Source organism: Antennarius striatus, chromosome 17 (genome assembly GCF_040054535.1).
Source record: "Antennarius striatus isolate MH-2024 chromosome 17, ASM4005453v1, whole genome shotgun sequence".
Taxonomy (NCBI): Eukaryota; Metazoa; Chordata; class Actinopteri; order Lophiiformes; family Antennariidae; genus Antennarius; species Antennarius striatus.
Window position 1 is genome coordinate 20,908,102 of NC_090792.1, and position 16,889 is coordinate 20,924,990.

Sequence of the window (16,889 nt, forward strand, 5' to 3'; positions counted from 1 at the left end):
ATTCTATTCTACTCTACTCTACTCTATTCTACTCTATTCTACTCTACTCTACAGTAACAATAAACCAGCTGATGAAGTGTCCAGTCATTGGACCTCCTGTCAGCCCACCAACGCACAGGAGCATCACGTGTTGCTATGATGTTTGTCATGTGACCACAGTGTGATGACATGCTAGAGTGGCTAATTAGCACGGCACTGATGTAGCAGGTTAGCCCACATGGTCCTGATTTGATGCACAGGTCAACCAGAGGGTGGCGCTAGAACAGATCACCAGGGCTGACCCGGGTTAACCTGGTTTAACACAGTTAACCCGGTTTAAACCAGGTTGATCCGGGTTGAACCAGGTTAACACCCCCCCTGGACAGAACAGATGTGGTCCTGACTACAGTTAACATGCAGGCTAACCAGCAGCACACTGAGCTGAATTAACCGGAAATAACGTCACGTACCGAACAACACGTCGTCGTCATCACCGTCACAGGAAGCGTCTTGGTGTTTTGATCACGTGGTTTGACAAAATCCACTCAAACCCGTAAACCGGTCCAGACCCACGAGCCTGAGTTCAAAAGTTCACGTCACGAGACGAACGGACAACCGGAGGTTAAGGGGGGGCGGGGGGGAGTCACAGCTGTTCCAATCAGGACTGACCACGTGACCGACTGGAGACTGTTTTTGTTCAGTCACATGATTGTTGTTGTGATGGAAATTACGATGGATTATATGAATGAGTACTATTATAATTTATATATAAAATATAATATAATACAATATAGTAATATAGTGTAATACTATATAACACAATATAACAATATCATATAATAAAATATAATATTTATTAAGCAAACAAATAATCGGCATGATCCGGAGTAAACACAAACAATACTTTTTACAGGACAAAACCAAGAGAGTAACCTCTATGAAACCCACAAGTGAATGAACACATCAGGTGCAAACATGTCCCGCCCCCAGAGCCCCCCCACACCCCACCCTCCAGTGTGTCTCCCAGCAGGAAGGCGCCAAAACGTTTCTACCAGCGGCTTCACGAGCTCCACTTCCTGTTCTCCGCCTCACGCTCTCCTTCCACTTCCTGTTCTCCGCCTCACGCTCTCCTTCCACTTCCTCCCTCGGAGACAAACACACTTTAAGGAAAAATCCTCGCGCCGCAGGAAGCCGACAACAGCCCCACATCCTGTTTGCGTTGGAACCGGCCAGGACGACCTCCGACCCACAGGGGGCAGCGATGATTTCCTCTGATTGTTTGTTGGGGTCTGGATGAGCCGGTCCTGCTGCGTGACCCGGGTCCAGGGACGACCCGGGACAACAAAACGTTTCTCGTCACGGGTTTAGAGGCGCCAGAGAACACGCGTGACGAGGTTTCAGCTGATTTATTTATAAAGATAATTTACATGATAATAAATCCTGAACATCAGACGTGAAGTTAACATTTTAAAAATAAAATACAGGTGAGAGCAGTTTGATCACGTCATTCACATCATTTACCAGCAACGATGTGAACCGTCACACGCCACTGACACGCGTGACCTCACTCCTCCGACCCCCGGCCTTAAAACGTGGAGAAGAACGGCCGGACGACCACGCGGCTGGTTTCCCTCTGAGCCTGCGCCAGCGTCTCCTTGACGACTCTCCTGTCGGCTCTGGACAGGTGTGTCTTCAGCTTCAGGAGGGCCGACACGTGTTTCTCGCTGCGGGTTGGAGCACATGAGACGTGAGAACACCGGTGACCTTGTGGAGCAGGTGAGGTCCTCCTGAAGGTCACCTGAGGTCAGGGAACGCCGCTCCCAGCGACACCACCTGCATCTGGATGGCGGGGAGGTCCTGCAGCTTCAGCAGCTCCGCGATCTGGTTGAGGAGATCCTTCAGCCAGTCCTCCTTCGACCCCTGAGGACAGGAAGTGGAGGTTTAGCCCCACCCCTCAGATGAGCGAATGAGGACGAGCGGAGCAGGACTCACCACCCTCAGGAACAGCGAGTCCAGAGCGTGGGCGTTGAGGCTGACGGTGGTGGAGGCCTTCAGCTGACGCTCCCGGTCCTTCAGCTTCAGCTCCCCCTTCAGGAGCCTCCTCACGTACTCTGCTGCCACCTCCTGGTGCAGCTGACCAATCAGCTTCTGAACACGAGCCAGCCAATGAGAACCCGGATTGAAAGAGAAGCCTTCAATCTGAACCCTCTGAACATGAAGGAGTGACGTCTGTGATGGACACGCCTCCTCGGGGGCGTGTCCCGTGTCCTACCTGGTGGCAGAGTTCTGTGGAACCCTGCAGCTCCTGCAGCTGCTGCTCCACCCTCCCCAGCAGCCCCTCAAACAGCGGCTTGTTCAGCCAATCGCTGCTCCCCAGCTTACGGTAGTGAGGCTGTGAGGAGAACATGGGTTCAGTCCAACCAGCAGACCCCGGATCAAACCCCAACAGACCCCGGATCAAACCCCAAAAGACTCCAGATCAAACCCCAACAGACCCCAGATCAAACCCCAACAGACCCCGGATCAAACCCCAACAGACCCCGGATCAAACCCCAAAAGACTCCAGATCAAACCCCAAAAGACTCCAGATCAAACCCCAACAGACCCCGGATCAAACCCCAACAGACCCCGGATCAAACCCCAACAGACCCCGGATCAAACCCCACCAGAACCTGACACGTCCTCAGTGGAGGCGGAGCTACAGCGAACGCACCTTCAGGGCGTGGTGGACGGGCTTCAGCAGGTGTGCGTGTCCAGACCGCCTCATGTCGGACAGGACGCTCAGACACGCCCCCCTCACGCCGTCGGGGAACAGGTGGTTCTGGTTCTGGAGGACGTCACTGCACACATCAGACAGCCTGGTTCACACCTGAGCGCTGGTCCTCCACGTGGGCCAGCGCTCAGACGGCGGGCGGTACCTGAACAGCTCGATGCAGCCCAGGTGGGCCTTGATGAAGGACCTGCTGCTGGCCCCGCCCTGCCTCATGATGTCGCTGTGGAGGACCTGGAACCTGTGGAGACACACATCTGATGGGTTCTCCTGAGGGGGTGGTGTTGGTCAGACCTCCAGACCGTCTGGGTCCTGACCTGTGCATCAGGTCCTGGAGCGGCCGTGTGATGTTCTGGGCCTTCAGCGCGTCTCCAACCACCTTCTCAGCTGACGTCACCATGCCGTGGATGAACTGTCAGAGAACCCGTTACACACACAACTTCTTCTTCTTGCAGATCCCCCCGCTGGGGGGCACCTTTCATGCCGTCTCACCTGGATGACATCATAGGCCACGGGGCTGACGAAGCAGCCGTCCTCTCTGGTTGGCTCCTCCCCTTTCCTCCACTTCTCCTCCGCCTCTTCCAGGACGCGTCCCATGTAGGTGGTCAGTTCCTCCTGCAGACCAATCACAGGCGTCAGAGGAACCCGGGCCGTCCAGCAGGGGGCAGCACCTGGACTCACCTGTTGTTTGCTCAGGTACTGCTCCTCCAGAGGCTCCAGCACGTCTGCCGGCAGCAGCTTCCCCAACTCCTCAGTATTGATCTCAGTATTGATCTCAGTATTGATCTCAGTATTGATCTCAGTATTGATCAGCAGGTTCTGGAGGATTCTGAGACAGAGCAGATTACAATTCGTACCACTATTATTATTGTTGTTGTTGTTGTTGCTATGGATACCGGTCTTAGAGCTCAGCTGGTGACTCACTGGGGGTAGAGGTCGTTGACCCAGCGCAGCAGGAAGCAGCAGTCGTCGTCCTCCAGGACGAACTCTGCGACCTTTCGGAGGCGGGCGCTGAGGTGCTGGTGGTACACGGCGGCGTAGAATCCACAGATGCTCATCTCGGGGGGGTAGCAGGCCTTCACCACCTGCACCACCCACAGCAGGTCGTCCCTCAGCTGCCTCCCCATGGACTGGATGTCGGTCTGGACGGACGAGCGCCCCGCCCCCTCCCCGGGGGGGGTGGATGGATCGTCCAATCGCTGCTCCACTAAAGCACGGAGGGTGGCGTCATGAAGCTCCTTCCAGCCGCCGGGCCTCCAGGCTGGGGGGGTCAGGTCCCTCTGGCTCCACAGGCCGTCCCGGGCCCCCTCCTGTTGGACGGCCTTCACAGCAGACGTCAGGGCGTCCGCGCTGACCCCCCCCGGGAGGAGGGACAGCTTCAGGGTCTGAAGGACGCGCTCCTGCAGGCATCTGTAGTCCAGGGCGAGCTGGTCCCGGTCCTCTTGGAGGGGTCTGCAGGCCCCCCCCTCGGTGGCCCCCCCAAACAGACGCTCCTCCGTCTGGATCAGCAGCCGGCTGGCCTCACAGAAGCACTGGGCCTCCAGGAGCTGCTGGAGGTGGGGGACCGCTGGGGGAGACAGGTGGGGCTCAAAAAGGTGACAAGACTTCATGCTGCCCCCCCCCTCGAGACCCCTGCAGATGTGCTGTTTGTGGGGGGGGCTCTGTGTGAGGTTGTGGGTTCTGATCCCTCACACGTCAGCTCTCCATCTTACCGTTCTGGGGCTCGTCTTTCCTGGGGGAGGCGCGTCCACCAGCCTGTGGGGGGGTTTTCATGGCTTCTCCTTGCTGACCCCCCCAGAACTTGGGGAATTTGAAGTGCTTCCTCCCCCCGGGTCTCCCGATCAGCAGGAAGCTGAGCGTCTCTGAAGGCTGTGGGCGGAGCTTCATGTCGTCACTGTGGGCAGGAAGCAGCGGTTAGCACCAGAGCTAGACACGTCTGCTAGCTACGCTAACGCTAATGCTAACAGGAAGCAGCGGTTAGCACCAGAGCTAGACACGTCTGCTAGCTACGCTAACGCTAATGCTAACAGGAAGCAGCGGTTAGCACCAGAGCTAGACACGTCTGCTAGCTACGCTAACGCTAATGCTAACAGGAAGCAGCGGTTAGCACCAGAGCTAGACACGTCTGCTAGCTACGCTAACGCTTATGCTAACAGGAAGCAGCGGTTAGCACCAGAGCTAGACACGTCTGCTAGCTACGCTAACGCTAATGCTAACAGGAAGCAGCGGTTAGCACCAGAGCTAGACACGTCTGCTAGCTACGCTAACGCTAATGCTAACAGGAAGCAGCGGTTAGCACCAGAGCTAGACACGTCTGCTAGCTACGCTAACGCTAACAGGACCAGGTTAGCAGAGGGAAACCAAACTTTTTAAAAATGAGTAACAGACAAATTCACACGTCAAATAAAAAATAACATTTTAATGACGTTATAATTTATTATGATGGAAGTTTTTTTCTTCCATAAATTAATGACCATAAAAAAAAATTTATTAGAGTAAGAATAAATATAAAAACTGGAACGTGCACATCCTGAGAGAAAAGCAAAGAATAGAGAAAACACACACACACACACACACACACACACACACACACACACACATACACACACACACACACACACACACTCACACACTCACACACACACACACACACACACACACACACACACACACAGACACACACACACACACACACACACACACAGACACACACACACACACACACACACACACACACACAGACACACACTCACCTGCTGTCAGACCTTCTGCCTCAAACGGCTCTGCTGTTCTGAGCCGCAGGCTTTATGGAGCTGCCACAGGCCCCGCCCCCTCTGGAGGAGGCGGGGAAATGACTGGTGGAAAGTACACACACACACACACACACACACACACACACACACACACACACACACACACACACACACACACACACACACACACACACACACACACAGATACACACAGACACACACACAGATACACACACACAGATACACACACAGACACACACACAGATACACACACAGATACACACAAACACACACACACACACACACAGATACACACACACACACACACACACACACACAGATACATACACACTCACACACACACACACACACACAGATACACACAAACACACACACACACACACACAGATACACACACAGATACACACAAACACACACACACACACACACAGATACACACACACACACACACACACACACACACAGATACACACACACACACACACACACACACACACACACACACACGATGTTTAACCTCTGAGTGTTTAGACAGACACACGTGTGGAAAGTCCGCTCCTCAGCAGTGCTCATGATGTCACAAAAGGGGAGGGGCTTACTGGAGTAATAGTGGGGGGGTTGTGTTGTGTTGTGTCAGAATGCGGGGGGGACTGTGAGCATTTCCAGGAAGGAGGCGATGATAGCGTGATTGGTGAGGGGAGGACTTCCTGTCTGAGGCGATGAAGACTTCCCGTCTGAGGCGATGAAGACTCCCTCAGCTGTTCTCTCCGGGTTCACATCCTAGACTGGACCTGATGATCTGGGATTCACGTCCCAGATGGAGCTGTGTGTGTGTGTGTGTGTGTGTGTGTGTGTGTGTGTGTGTGTGTGTGTGTGTGTGTGTGTGTGTGTGTGTGTGTGTGTGTGTGTGTGTGTGTGTGTGTGTGTGTGACTCACTGAGGAGGAATGCTGGGAAACACACCGTTAAGCAAAGCAGGGAGAACGTGGATCCAGTAAACTGATTTAATCCTGATCGATGAAAAGGAATTTTCTTCAGGAAGCAGGATGCTGCTGACAAACAACCGACGTCGGATGACTGGCTGGTTGGTTGGTCTGTTAAAACAGAACCAGGACCTTCAGGGTCTCCTTCACTTCAGAGGAACGTTCCTCTTCCTCTAAACACGAGTTCAGTTTGTAGTCAGGCGAACCGACAGACGACTGAAACCTGAGTCTGATGATGTTCACCAATGTCCCATCATGCAATGCACCCCAGTGTCTCTGTGAGTGGTGGGAGCCCACCAGGAGTCAGGGTCCTGGTCTCCAGACTGTAGAGCCTGATGTTAGACTGAGGTTCTTTCATTATGGTGAATTAAAGGTTTAGTCTGAGACCAGGTTTAATGAACGTTTGACGTCCTTCAGCTTCAGGATGGACTGAGGACCAAACGGAGGATCTTCTCTACTCGTCCAGGACAGGTCTAAAGTCAGAACTAGTCTCTATTAATAAAAACACCACATAGTCAAAAGAAGATCTCCAAGTGATGCTTTAAACCAGGAGTGTTCCTGAACCTCAGGTTGGACCATCTCATCGAAAGTCAAGCAGGACTTCAAACAGTAAAACTATAATCTCAGACTAAACCTTTAACTTCATAACGAAACAGGTGACTCTTCTAATGTTGGTGACGTATAAAAGCGAAGCCGTCTTCCTCCTCCTGGATCATGGAAATGTTCGTTGTGAAGAAGAGCAGACCTCCGATCTGCTTCAGACCCGGTGGACAGTTAGACTCATGATGCTGATTCAATCTAACATCTTTATTTAAACCATTTCATGTCATTGAACTCAATAAAACTCCTTCAAGCTTCATTTACACTTTAGAAATCATTCCCAAAAACAACCCGTCAATCATACAACAGATCCCGGCCCACAGGGTGGAGGGACACAGGTGGACACTGGCCACACCCCCCTCTAAAGACAAAGCACCCACCTGACAGGACAACTAAACGATGGCCGACAGACAGGAAGTGTGCAAGAAAATCACATCCAGGGTCGTCTTCTGACCCGAATGTCAGGAGAACCAGAAACTTCAACACCAGCTGGTGGGACTGGAGCGCTTTGGAACCAACGCCCACCTGGTGGACACGCCCCCACCCTCCATCAGCGGGTCTAGCTGTCCGGCAGCAGGAAGCTGAGGCAGGAGAAGGGCAGGTTGGACAGACACTCGGTGTTGACGGCGACCTGCATGGCACCGAATAAGATGTTGCTGTTGTCGGCGGCGCCGCCCGTCTTCTTCTTCAGCTCCGAGAGTCTCTGGAGGATCAGCTGGTGTTCACGGCCCCTCAGGAGGCCCCTGAAGGACAGGACGGCAACCAGGTGCTTCTTGCTGCAGGTGGAGAAGAAGAACATCAACGTCAATGCAGCCGAAGGAGACCAACAAGACCCACGCTCTGCTCAGCGAGGAGGTGCCATCCTGGACCACAGGAGTCCACCAGGAGTCAGGGTCCTGGTCTCCAGACTCTAGAGCCTGAGGAACCTCCAGAACAGAACCAGACTATACTTTCAGGGATCCTCTCTGTAGTTGTTGGCTGGAGGAATGTGTTTCTACAGTTTGGTCTCGCTGCCCACGATGAGGACTGGAGATGTTTCCTCAGAGCAAGAAGCTGGTGGAGAGACTCGCTTTCTTCTCTGCTGTTGATGATTGGATGGAGGAAACATCATCTGAGTGGTCATTGGGTTAGTCCTGGTGTTAAACTCTGAGCTGTTTCTGTCACCATGACGGTCTTGATATTATAAAGTTTTGTTTGTGACTAAACAAGATGTTTGTCTCCAGAAGTCAGGACTGTATGGAATGAGAAGAAGAGTGGTTTCTCTGTTTGTTCACATCGTTACTTGTGTCTTATGGTCTAAATAAGGTGAATGTGGGACCAGGGCCTCTTTCTATATGGGAGGGGGGTTGAAAACACAAGATCTGTATTGAAAAAGTTTAACTTGACCAAAAAAATCATTGAATTTCCCAGTAACGACTGAAAAAGCTTCGCTCTAGGGAAGTTCTTTTCTCCAGACGTCAGACCTCCACAGACGTCCAAACGGACGTCCACGGTAACGAAGGGGAATTCTAAAACCTTTTTAATATTTAAAAAATGAAAGTGAAATCATGATGTTTCTTGAAATTTGGGTGTTTTTCCTTCATGTTTTTCTCTCCAAGTTGCTCAACTTGGACTCATTCTTTCTCAAGGAAACCACAACACGTTGCAGCATTCTGGTGAGGTTCCTGTCCTCATCCCCTTCAAAGTAAAGCGCACTAGAAATTCAGTTTAGTGTGTGGCCTCTTCCTGTCCCAGCACCTGTACAGGTGCGTCATCACTGATCTTCTCCTACTGGGCTCTGAAGGCATCACGACTCACCTGAAGTCTGGGTAATGCTCCACCAACGGCTGCAGGTGGTTCTTGATGTCCGCCTTGTTCTTCTGACCGATGATGTCACTCAGGTCGTCTCCTACAGGGTGGAGCCACTCGTGTGTTGACTTCTACAGTAACAACAAACAACAACAACAACGACATCAACAACAAACAACATGAGGTGTTTGGGTGCAACACCGTCCTCTTAGATCCAGAACCAGGTTTCTGGGTTTCAACCGACTAAAACCTGGACAACATGAACTCTGGACATTTATTAGCCAATCAGAGTTAACCCCCGGCTGTTGTTGTGCCACTAATGTATGTATGTATGTATTTATGTGTGTATTTCTGTATGTATGTGTGTATCCATGTATGTAGACATTGTACAACAAGTTCTTATTGTTTTTGTGCTGCATCAAGTCTCAAGCAGATATATTATAAAATAATGATTATTTCCTATTTTCCCAAAGACCCTGAAGGTCACACTGTCCTGCATTTGCTGTTAAAGGGGAGGAGATGTCCTGGGTTAGGGTTAGGGTTAGGGTTAGGATTAGGATTAGGATTAGGGTTAGGGTTAGGGTTAGGGTTAGGATTAGGGTTAGGGTTAGGGTTAGGGTTAGGGTTAGGGTTAGGATTAGGGTTAGGGTTAGGGTTAGGATTAGGATTAGGATTAGGGTTAGGGTTAGGATTAGGGTTAGGATTAGGGTTAGGGTTAGGATTAGGGTTAGGGTTAGGGTTAGGGTTAGGGTTAGGGTTAGGATCAGGGTTAGGATTAGGGTTGGGGTTAGGATTAGGGTTAGGGTTAATAATAATAATAATAATAATAATTCACACTTTATTGATCCCCAGAGGGAAAATTCTCTTCTCTCTCTCAGTACATGCATATATATACTGTATATGTGTTAGTCTTATTACATCACACAGTGTTGTGAACAAGGCCCCTGAACACAGCTCACTGGGGGCCTGTCATCATGCAGTTAGTCCAGGGAGGAAGAGTGATGGGTTGCGCACGAAGGTCGCGCCCCAAATGAGCAGCTTGTGGTGGGGACGGCGCCTTGCTCAAGGGCGCCTCGGCAGTGGCTGGGAGGTGAGCTGACACCTCCCACTGTCAGCTCACACTCCAAGGGATGTCGTGGTGGGAGGGGGAATCGATCCACCGATGGACGGGAGATCCGTCTTCAAGACATCTGCTCTACCGCTGAGATACTGCCAACCCATAACATAACCCAACTGGGGTTGGGTTTGGGGGTTAGGGTTAGGGTTAGGGTTGGGGTTGGGGGTTAGGGTTGGGGGTTAGGGTTGGGGGCTATGGTTAGGGTTGGGGTTGGGGTTTGGGGGTTAGGGTTAGGGTTGGGGGTTAGGGTTAGGGTTGGGGGCTATGGTTAGGGTTGGGGTTTGGGGGTTAGGGTTAGGGTTGGGGGTTAGGGTTAGGCTGGGGGGTTTTCTGGTCCTACCATGTCCTGGAACAGCTCCCTCAGTCCGCTCCACTGCCTGCGGATCTTGGCTGCTGCTCTCTCGTGTTTGCTGTTCTTGCAGGAGTAGTTGTTCTTCATCAGCTGGCTGAAGTATCCTCTCGCCACGTGGAAGTGCAGCCGGCTGGCGAACTCCTGTTGCCAGGAAACAGAAGCAGGGACACGGTGGGGGCGATGTCTCACAATAACAGGATGACCACGAAAAAGGGAAATGTAGATGTGCCCTTTAGGAGTCAGTCACACGCTCAGCAGCTCAGATCATCTGAACTCACACCTCCACTTCCTGATATTCTCTGGCGCCACTCGGAACGCTTCACGCCTTCACGCCTTCTGCAGTCGCAGCATCCGGCTGAGAACAATGGTGCCCAAAGGGCTGATGGGAACCACCAAGAGGGAAAGACTTCCCAGAAATAATAATCTGCCCAATTGGTCCCCATTAACGCTAAACCTAGCCCCTGACCCCTGACCCTGACCCTACCAGTGGTGGTAGTTACCGGTGGTTTGGTTCTCTCTAATCACGATGGGATCGACTCCAGTTCCTCGTTTCTTTCTCAGGAACTGGACGGCAGCCAGTGGATATTATTGGATGTGTGATTTATGATTCTGACTCCTGGAATCCAGCGGGCGCCGTCTTCCTGACAGGCTCCTCCTCCTCACCTGGTGGTGGGGGGGCCTCAGGAGGGAGACGTGCCGCTCCAGAAGCTCGGTCCGGCTCTGGAGCTGCTGGAAGTCTCTGTCGGAGGTCAGCCACTTCCTGGTCATCATCCTCCTCAGGTAGGGCTGGGGGACGAGAGCAAACACATCATCAGACCCCCCGCTGCCCCGTCAGGGTAACATCCACCCCCCAACCAGCTGTCCAGTGTGACTGTCCAACGGTCTGGCGATGTCACAACCAATGAAAACCCTTTGGATGTAGAGACGGGCCTCAGCATCGTCTTTACTCATTATTTATTCAGGTTTTATTTACATCTAATGGAGGTCAAACATGTCGACAGGGTCCCAGAGGTCTGGGATGCAGACAGGAGGAGGAAGAGGAGGAGGAAGAGGAGGAGGAAGAGGAGGAAGAGGAGGAGGAAGAGGAGGAAGTACTCCTCTGCTTACATCTTGTGTTGTCAGATGAAACCAATAAAACAAGGAAGTAATTATTCATCCAATCAGTGTGACCGATGCTGCCAGCATCACCCTGTTGTTAACGGTTACTGATAGTTTTCCATGTTTAGGTCGTCAGAACCGGGTCGTAACCATGGTGACGTCCATCAACAAACAGGATCAGCTGACTGTCATGAGACAACAGACGACCTGAGAGGTTTGACCTCCGTTAACGGCGTCGGCTGGAAGAAGTTGTGGAAGAAAGGACAAGAAAACAGGATCCGCTTTCCCCTTTAAACCTCACCGATCAGAACCAATCAGAGCCAATAACCCCCCGTTGGACCTGGAGTAACCCCCCAGCGGTCGGCCCGTCCACCCCACACACCTCCACGTCCTCCTTGAACTGGTCCTCCAGGTCCTGCATCAGCCTGACGATCAGCCGGTGGACTTCCTGTCTGAGCGCCTCCACCTGGTCGGGACACGCCCCCCGGTACCCCTCCATGTGCTGCCTGCAGGACGACAAACACCCCCCTGAGAGCGGCTGAATGGAACCCAGCCACCTGCACTCCATCTCCTGATTAGGCTCCGCCCACTTGGGCCGGGCCCAGACCTGAGCTCGGGTCCAGGTTCCAGACACCCGCCCTCCTTTGTGAGTGATTTCTGTTTGTTTCCTGTCTGCCTCCTGACTTCCTGGTTCAGTGTTTGTGTTTACTGACATGCGTGTAATGGGTGTCTGACACGCGTGTTGTGAGCGGCTGTGGTGACGTGTTGCTGTTGACGTGTTGAAGCCAGTCGTGACCACAGGAGCGTGGAATAGTTGTGTGATGAGTCGACGTGAACGGTGAACGTAAACACGACTGAAGCTACGAGCAGATAAAAATAAACAGACTTTTATTCTGGTAACGACATCAGTCTGCTCTGGCTGCCTTCACAATAAAAGCACAGCCGAATGCGTAGGACGCCACAGCGCTGCCCTGCAGGCGCCGGAGGGGTTTGCCAATCCGTGGCTTGGCAGAGCGAAGGGTTCCTCCCAGTGCATCATGGGAGGAAGTCACATGACTTACTGTAAGGTGGCGAAGCTGTTGATGTACGTGATGTGATACTCCGTCCACAGGGGGCGTGGCCTCAGGGTGCTGCAGTGATGTCTGAACGCCGTCTCAAACCTGCAGAGAGGAGAGACCCTTTCAGACGGGAGGGGGCTCGTCCTGCGCCTGACAGACGACACACAGGGTTTAGAACCCCCAGCTTCCTCCCAGAAGATCACGACCACCAGCAGAGGATTCTGGGTGTGATGGTCGACCATGTGACACTAATAGCCAGTGTGGGGGGGTCGTGTCCCACGGGGGCGGGGCTTGTAATACCCACTGCTTCCTGTTCCATCACCTTTATTGTTTTCTTGGAGCAACTTCCTGTTGTGTTCCTGGTTCTGCTGCAGAGGTCAAAGGTCTCTGGACACAACAGCGACGCCAAAGGGTCAGGGACAGAACCAGGACCGGGTCAGGGACAGAACCAGGACCGGGTCAGGGACAGACCCGGTGCTGGTCCGCTGTGGACGAGTGATTGCTGACCCACAGAAACATTCCAACATTTCTCAAGATGAAACCACCCAGGTGTGTGTGTGTGTCTGTGTGAGTGGCTTTCCTGTGACCTTTGACCCCCACAGAGCGCCCTAAAGATGGACGCCTGCTCCTTCCTGTCTCACCTCTTGGGGAGCTGCGTCACCTCCTGCAGACACGACCCAATGACCTTCTGCTCCAGCTGGGGGCTGATCGTCCTTGCGTTGACCCCCATCCCTTTGACCCTCTGCAGAGACAACAGAAGCTCTCAGCCCCCCCCGGTGGTACGGCGCTGCGCTGCAGCATCCAGCCCCACATGAATCAAATGTCCCCCTGCGTCCCCCGGGGGGGTCAGGGGGTGCTACGGGTCGTACCGTCCACACGTCCATGGCCACCTCAGAGGTCAGGACCCCCTCCTCCAGCTCCGGCCCCCGGCCCTTCAGCCACACCTCCATCACCTGGAGCTCCGTCACCCTGTCCAGAGACGCCCTTATGTCCTCCTGCAGGGGGGGGCACAAGGACACGTGAGGCGGGATCACCAGTGGGGGATGGCGCTCGTTTGGGGGGGGGCATTAAACAAACAGACACAAAGGTCAAGGGTCACAGACAAACACCAGTGATGATGGGAAGAGATTTAGTGATCACAGTCAGCAGGGGGTTGCCCCCCCTCACCCCCCCCTCACCTCTCCCCCCCCCCTCACCTCTCCCCCCCCTCACCCCCCCCCCTCACCTCCACCCGCTGACAGTACTTCTCCTCCAACTTCTTCAGGAAGTCGTCCTCCAGCTGCAGCTCCCGGCTCTCCCCCCCCATGTCGGGCTGGAGGGACGGATTACCCATGATCCTCTCGCTGTGGGGTCAAACGAGGGTCAGTCAGGTGAGAGAGGAGAAGCTGCCCCACCTGGGGTCACCAGGGGTCACCTGAGGTCACCTGGGGTCACCTGGGGGTCATGAAGTTTTAAAAATGTATTTTTATTTTTTCCTCTGTTTTACTCTCACGTGTTTAGTTTTGAGCCCCTAAAGGTCACGACCCCATCTCCAATCAGGCTCCGCCCATTCTGGGTTTTCCTGTGATTTTTGTTTGTTTCCTGTTTCCTGTCTGATCTCCTGACTTCCTGTTTCTGATTGAATTTAATGTGTGAATGTGGACTAAAGGGACGCCCCCCCCCTCCTGACCCGCGTTGGGGCGCCCCCCCCCTGACCTCTGGTAGCGGTGGGCGATCCAGTCCAGCAGGGCGTGCAGATCCTTCAGCTCGGTGACGTGCGGCTCCAGCTCCACCAGGTGGCGCCCCACCTCCCGGTGGTGGGCGTGGACGTAGGTGCTGAACACCTTGAAGCTGGGGGGGTAGGACCAGCGCAGCTCCCTCCTCACGTTCTCCAGGTCCTCCACCACGGCCTTACCCAGCAGCCCCAGGTGCACCGCCAGCCAGGAGGCGTGGCTCTCCCGCGGCTCCAGGTGCACGCCCCCCACCTTGGCCCGCACGCCCTCCTCCACCGCCCCCCTCCAGGACTCCATCCAGCTGCCCGGGAGCCCCCCCGGCTCGGCGGCGCGCCGCTCCTCCTCCTGGATGATGCGCACCACCAGGACCAGCAGCCCCTTGTTCCTGGAGGGGCGGGCGCTGGAGGCGCTCACGATGGCCGCCATCTTGCTCCTCAGATCCCCGTACAGGAGGCTCAGGTCCTTCTCCTTATTGGCCAGTTCCACCGGCGACGCCTCCTCACCACGCCCACTCTCCTCCTGGAACTCACGCCGCAGGGCGAGGAGGTGGAGGTGGGCCTCCTCCAGCACCTCCATCTCTATCAGCCTGTTGATCTGCATGACTGGGGGAGGAGCAGGAGGAGGAGTCAGAGGAGCAGGAGGAGGAGTCAGAGGAGCAGGAGGAGGAGTCAGAGGAGGAGGAGGAGCAGGAGGAGGAGTCAGAGGAGGAGGAGGAGCAGGAGGAGGAGTCAGAGGAGGAGGAGGAGATCAGAGCTGAACGTCTCTCTGCTGCCCCCAACAGGTCAGACATGGAATGACTCAACATTTGTTGTTTACTGAGGATGATGAAAACAAACAAACAAACAAACAACAAGCCCCGCCTCCTCACCAACATGGCTGCCAGGGGGTGTGGCTTACCTGACAGAGGTATGTGTGGGATCTCTGGCAGTGTGTACGCCTCCTCCATCTCCTCCTCCTCCTCCTCCTCAGGCTCCACCTCCTCCACCCTCTCCTCCAGCAGGTCTTCGGGAATGGAGCTCCGCCCCTCCTCGCCGCTGCTCCTCTTCATCGCCTTCGTGATGAGTTTCAGGCTCCGCCTGCCGGAGACGACCTTCTGTCTGAGGGAGTCGCCGAACCGGGAGGCGTTGGGTTCTGAGGAGGTCCAGACCACAGGCTGAGCTACGCTAACGGCTAACGGCTAACGGCTAACGGCTAACGGCTAAAGGCTGACAACTAACAGATAACAGCTAACGGCTAACAGCTAAAAGATAACTAGGGGGTGGGGGTGGGGGGGCAGGGTCAGGCTGTCCTCCTTCGGTGATGCTCCTCAGAGGGGGGGCAGGAGGTCTGGAGCCCAGACCAGAGCAGCACAGGGGCCCTCAGGGCCCCGCCCTCAGCGGGGCGGGGCCTTCAGGTCAGTTTGCTGACTCAGACCTCAGACCGGTTCTTCTGCTCTGGACTAAACACGACTCAGCTGAAAACAGCTCGTCTTCTTTCTGCTGACTCGTTCAAAGATCTAGAACACATGTGTCAAACCCAAGGCCCGGGGGCCAAATGTGGCCCTCAGTGTAGATGAGTTTGACCCCCCCCTCCAGACGGTCCTTCTGTTTAGAGCTTAAACCCAGTGGACCCTCAGGTCTGTCTGAAGGCTGACAGCCAATCAGAAGCAGCGATGAAGACGAGGAGTCGGACCGGAACCCCGATCAGCTGACCCCCCCCCCCCCAGGAGGAGGAAGAAGAGATTTCCCCGGGTGAGTCTCATTCGTTCTGATTGGCTGGCTGTTGTTTTTGTTTGGACCAATGTTGGCCTGGAAAGGGGCGGTCCCAACAGGACCAGGTGGGCGGGGCCTGTAGTGACGGGACGCTCCTCAGAATTCTGTTTCCTTCTGACGTCCAACAAACATCTGAATCCAAACTGGACATGTAAGCTAGCCCCCACCTGAGGCTCCTCCCTTACCTTCAGAGGACAGCCCCCCCCAGGACAGGTACTTACTGGGTGACCCCGTCTCGCTGCTGGTGGCGCCCTCTCTGGTGGTGACCTTTGACCCCTTACCCCCAGGCGACAGCGGGCCCCCCCCCGCCGCCCCCTGGAGGCTCCTCCTCAGCGACGAGCGAAGCATGCCCAGCGTCTCCTTGACAGCAGCGCCGGCGGGGGACTGTCCGCCGCTGGGGCGGGACTTCCTGTCCAGGTCGGGGGTGTCAGCGCAGTCGTCCATCGGCGTGCGCCTGGGGGTGTCGAGCATCAGACACGCGTTAGCGGGGGGAGCGACACGGGAAGCGTCGGCGGCGCCGGCGCGCTGAGGAATGTGAGCTGAGGTGCGTTTGGTGTCGGCGGCTCACTGCCGGGGCGGGAGGAGCTTGTTTACACATAACAACACCCCCCCCCTCAGCTCCGGATTCAACAACTCCACTGTTTGCCCTGAGTTTTGCCTCTCAGGTAACCCACCCCCACGTTCTACATGTGTCGACACGTCGTCCTGAATTCCCACGACACCTGAAGGCACCGCCGTCACCTGAGCAGACAAACGGGGGGGTCGAGGCCCCGCGAAGGGCTCTAAAGCCACAGGGGGGGGGGTGAGGAGAGATTGTTCCTACCTGCATTCCTCCCCAGGTGTGTTTCAGGTTTGTTTGGTTCCTCCTGTGTTTCGCTTTCATGTTAACCCTCGCCTGTCAGGAGAGAA

The 16,889-nt window shown here is 54.6% G+C and overlaps 2 protein-coding genes and 1 non-coding gene across 4 annotated transcripts; 1 reads left to right on the forward strand and 2 right to left on the reverse strand.

Annotated features, from left to right (window-relative positions):
* Window positions 1-1,370: 1,370 nt before the first annotated feature.
* LOC137610765 (tumor necrosis factor alpha-induced protein 2-like) lies at window positions 1,371-5,553 on the reverse strand. Of its 2 annotated transcripts, XM_068338563.1 has the most exons (12): window positions 5,503-5,553; window positions 4,462-4,643; window positions 3,674-4,316; window positions 3,431-3,578; window positions 3,242-3,364; window positions 3,067-3,161; window positions 2,898-2,990; window positions 2,693-2,819; window positions 2,252-2,371; window positions 1,972-2,127; window positions 1,778-1,899; window positions 1,371-1,703 (listed from the first exon to the last, which is right to left on the reverse strand). In XM_068338563.1, the coding sequence occupies exons 2-12, from the start codon at window positions 4,634-4,636 to the stop codon at window positions 1,565-1,567; spliced, it is 1,941 nt and encodes a 646-aa protein (XP_068194664.1). In that variant the 5' UTR covers window positions 4,637-4,643; window positions 5,503-5,553; the 3' UTR covers window positions 1,371-1,564. The 2 variants fall into 2 exon arrangements, with proteins under 2 accessions (XP_068194664.1, XP_068194663.1); XM_068338562.1 differs by having other exon boundaries at window positions 3,242-3,578.
* Window positions 5,554-7,283: 1,730 nt separating this feature from the next.
* On the reverse strand, window positions 7,284-16,542 carry exoc3l4 (exocyst complex component 3-like 4). Its single transcript, XM_068338837.1, has 12 exons — window positions 16,202-16,542; window positions 15,127-15,360; window positions 14,213-14,831; window positions 13,743-13,860; window positions 13,387-13,512; window positions 13,159-13,259; window positions 12,521-12,619; window positions 11,842-11,965; window positions 11,025-11,147; window positions 10,350-10,502; window positions 8,902-9,023; window positions 7,284-7,880 (listed from the first exon to the last, which is right to left on the reverse strand). The coding sequence occupies exons 1-12, from the start codon at window positions 16,449-16,451 to the stop codon at window positions 7,664-7,666; spliced, it is 2,286 nt and encodes a 761-aa protein (XP_068194938.1). The 5' UTR covers window positions 16,452-16,542; the 3' UTR covers window positions 7,284-7,663.
* LOC137611587 (small nucleolar RNA U3) lies at window positions 8,045-8,224 on the forward strand. The gene has a single exon (XR_011038727.1). It is a non-coding gene; the product is annotated as a small nucleolar RNA U3 (small nucleolar RNA).
* Window positions 16,543-16,889: the final 347 nt, after the last annotated feature.

Coding starts and splice junctions, on each gene's coding strand:
- exoc3l4 (XM_068338837.1), bottom strand. CDS start 16,451: ATGCTCGACACCCCCAGGCGCACGCCGATGGACGACTGCGCTGACACC. Junction 14,832..15,126: donor CCCACACATACCTCTGTCAG/GTAAGCCACACC, acceptor CTCCTCCCCCAG/TCATGCAGATCAACAGGCTG. Junction 13,861..14,212: donor ATCGCCCACCGCTACCAGAG/GTCAGGGGGGGG, acceptor TTGACCCCACAG/CGAGAGGATCATGGGTAATC.
- LOC137610765 (XM_068338562.1), bottom strand. CDS start 4,636: ATGAAGCTCCGCCCACAGCCTTCAGAGACGCTCAGCTTCCTGCTGATC. Junction 2,372..2,692: donor CCGTCCACCACGCCCTGAAG/GTGCGTTCGCTG, acceptor TTCTCCTCACAG/CCTCACTACCGTAAGCTGGG. Junction 1,900..1,971: donor ACTCGCTGTTCCTGAGGGTG/GTGAGTCCTGCT, acceptor TCCTGTCCTCAG/GGGTCGAAGGAGGACTGGCT.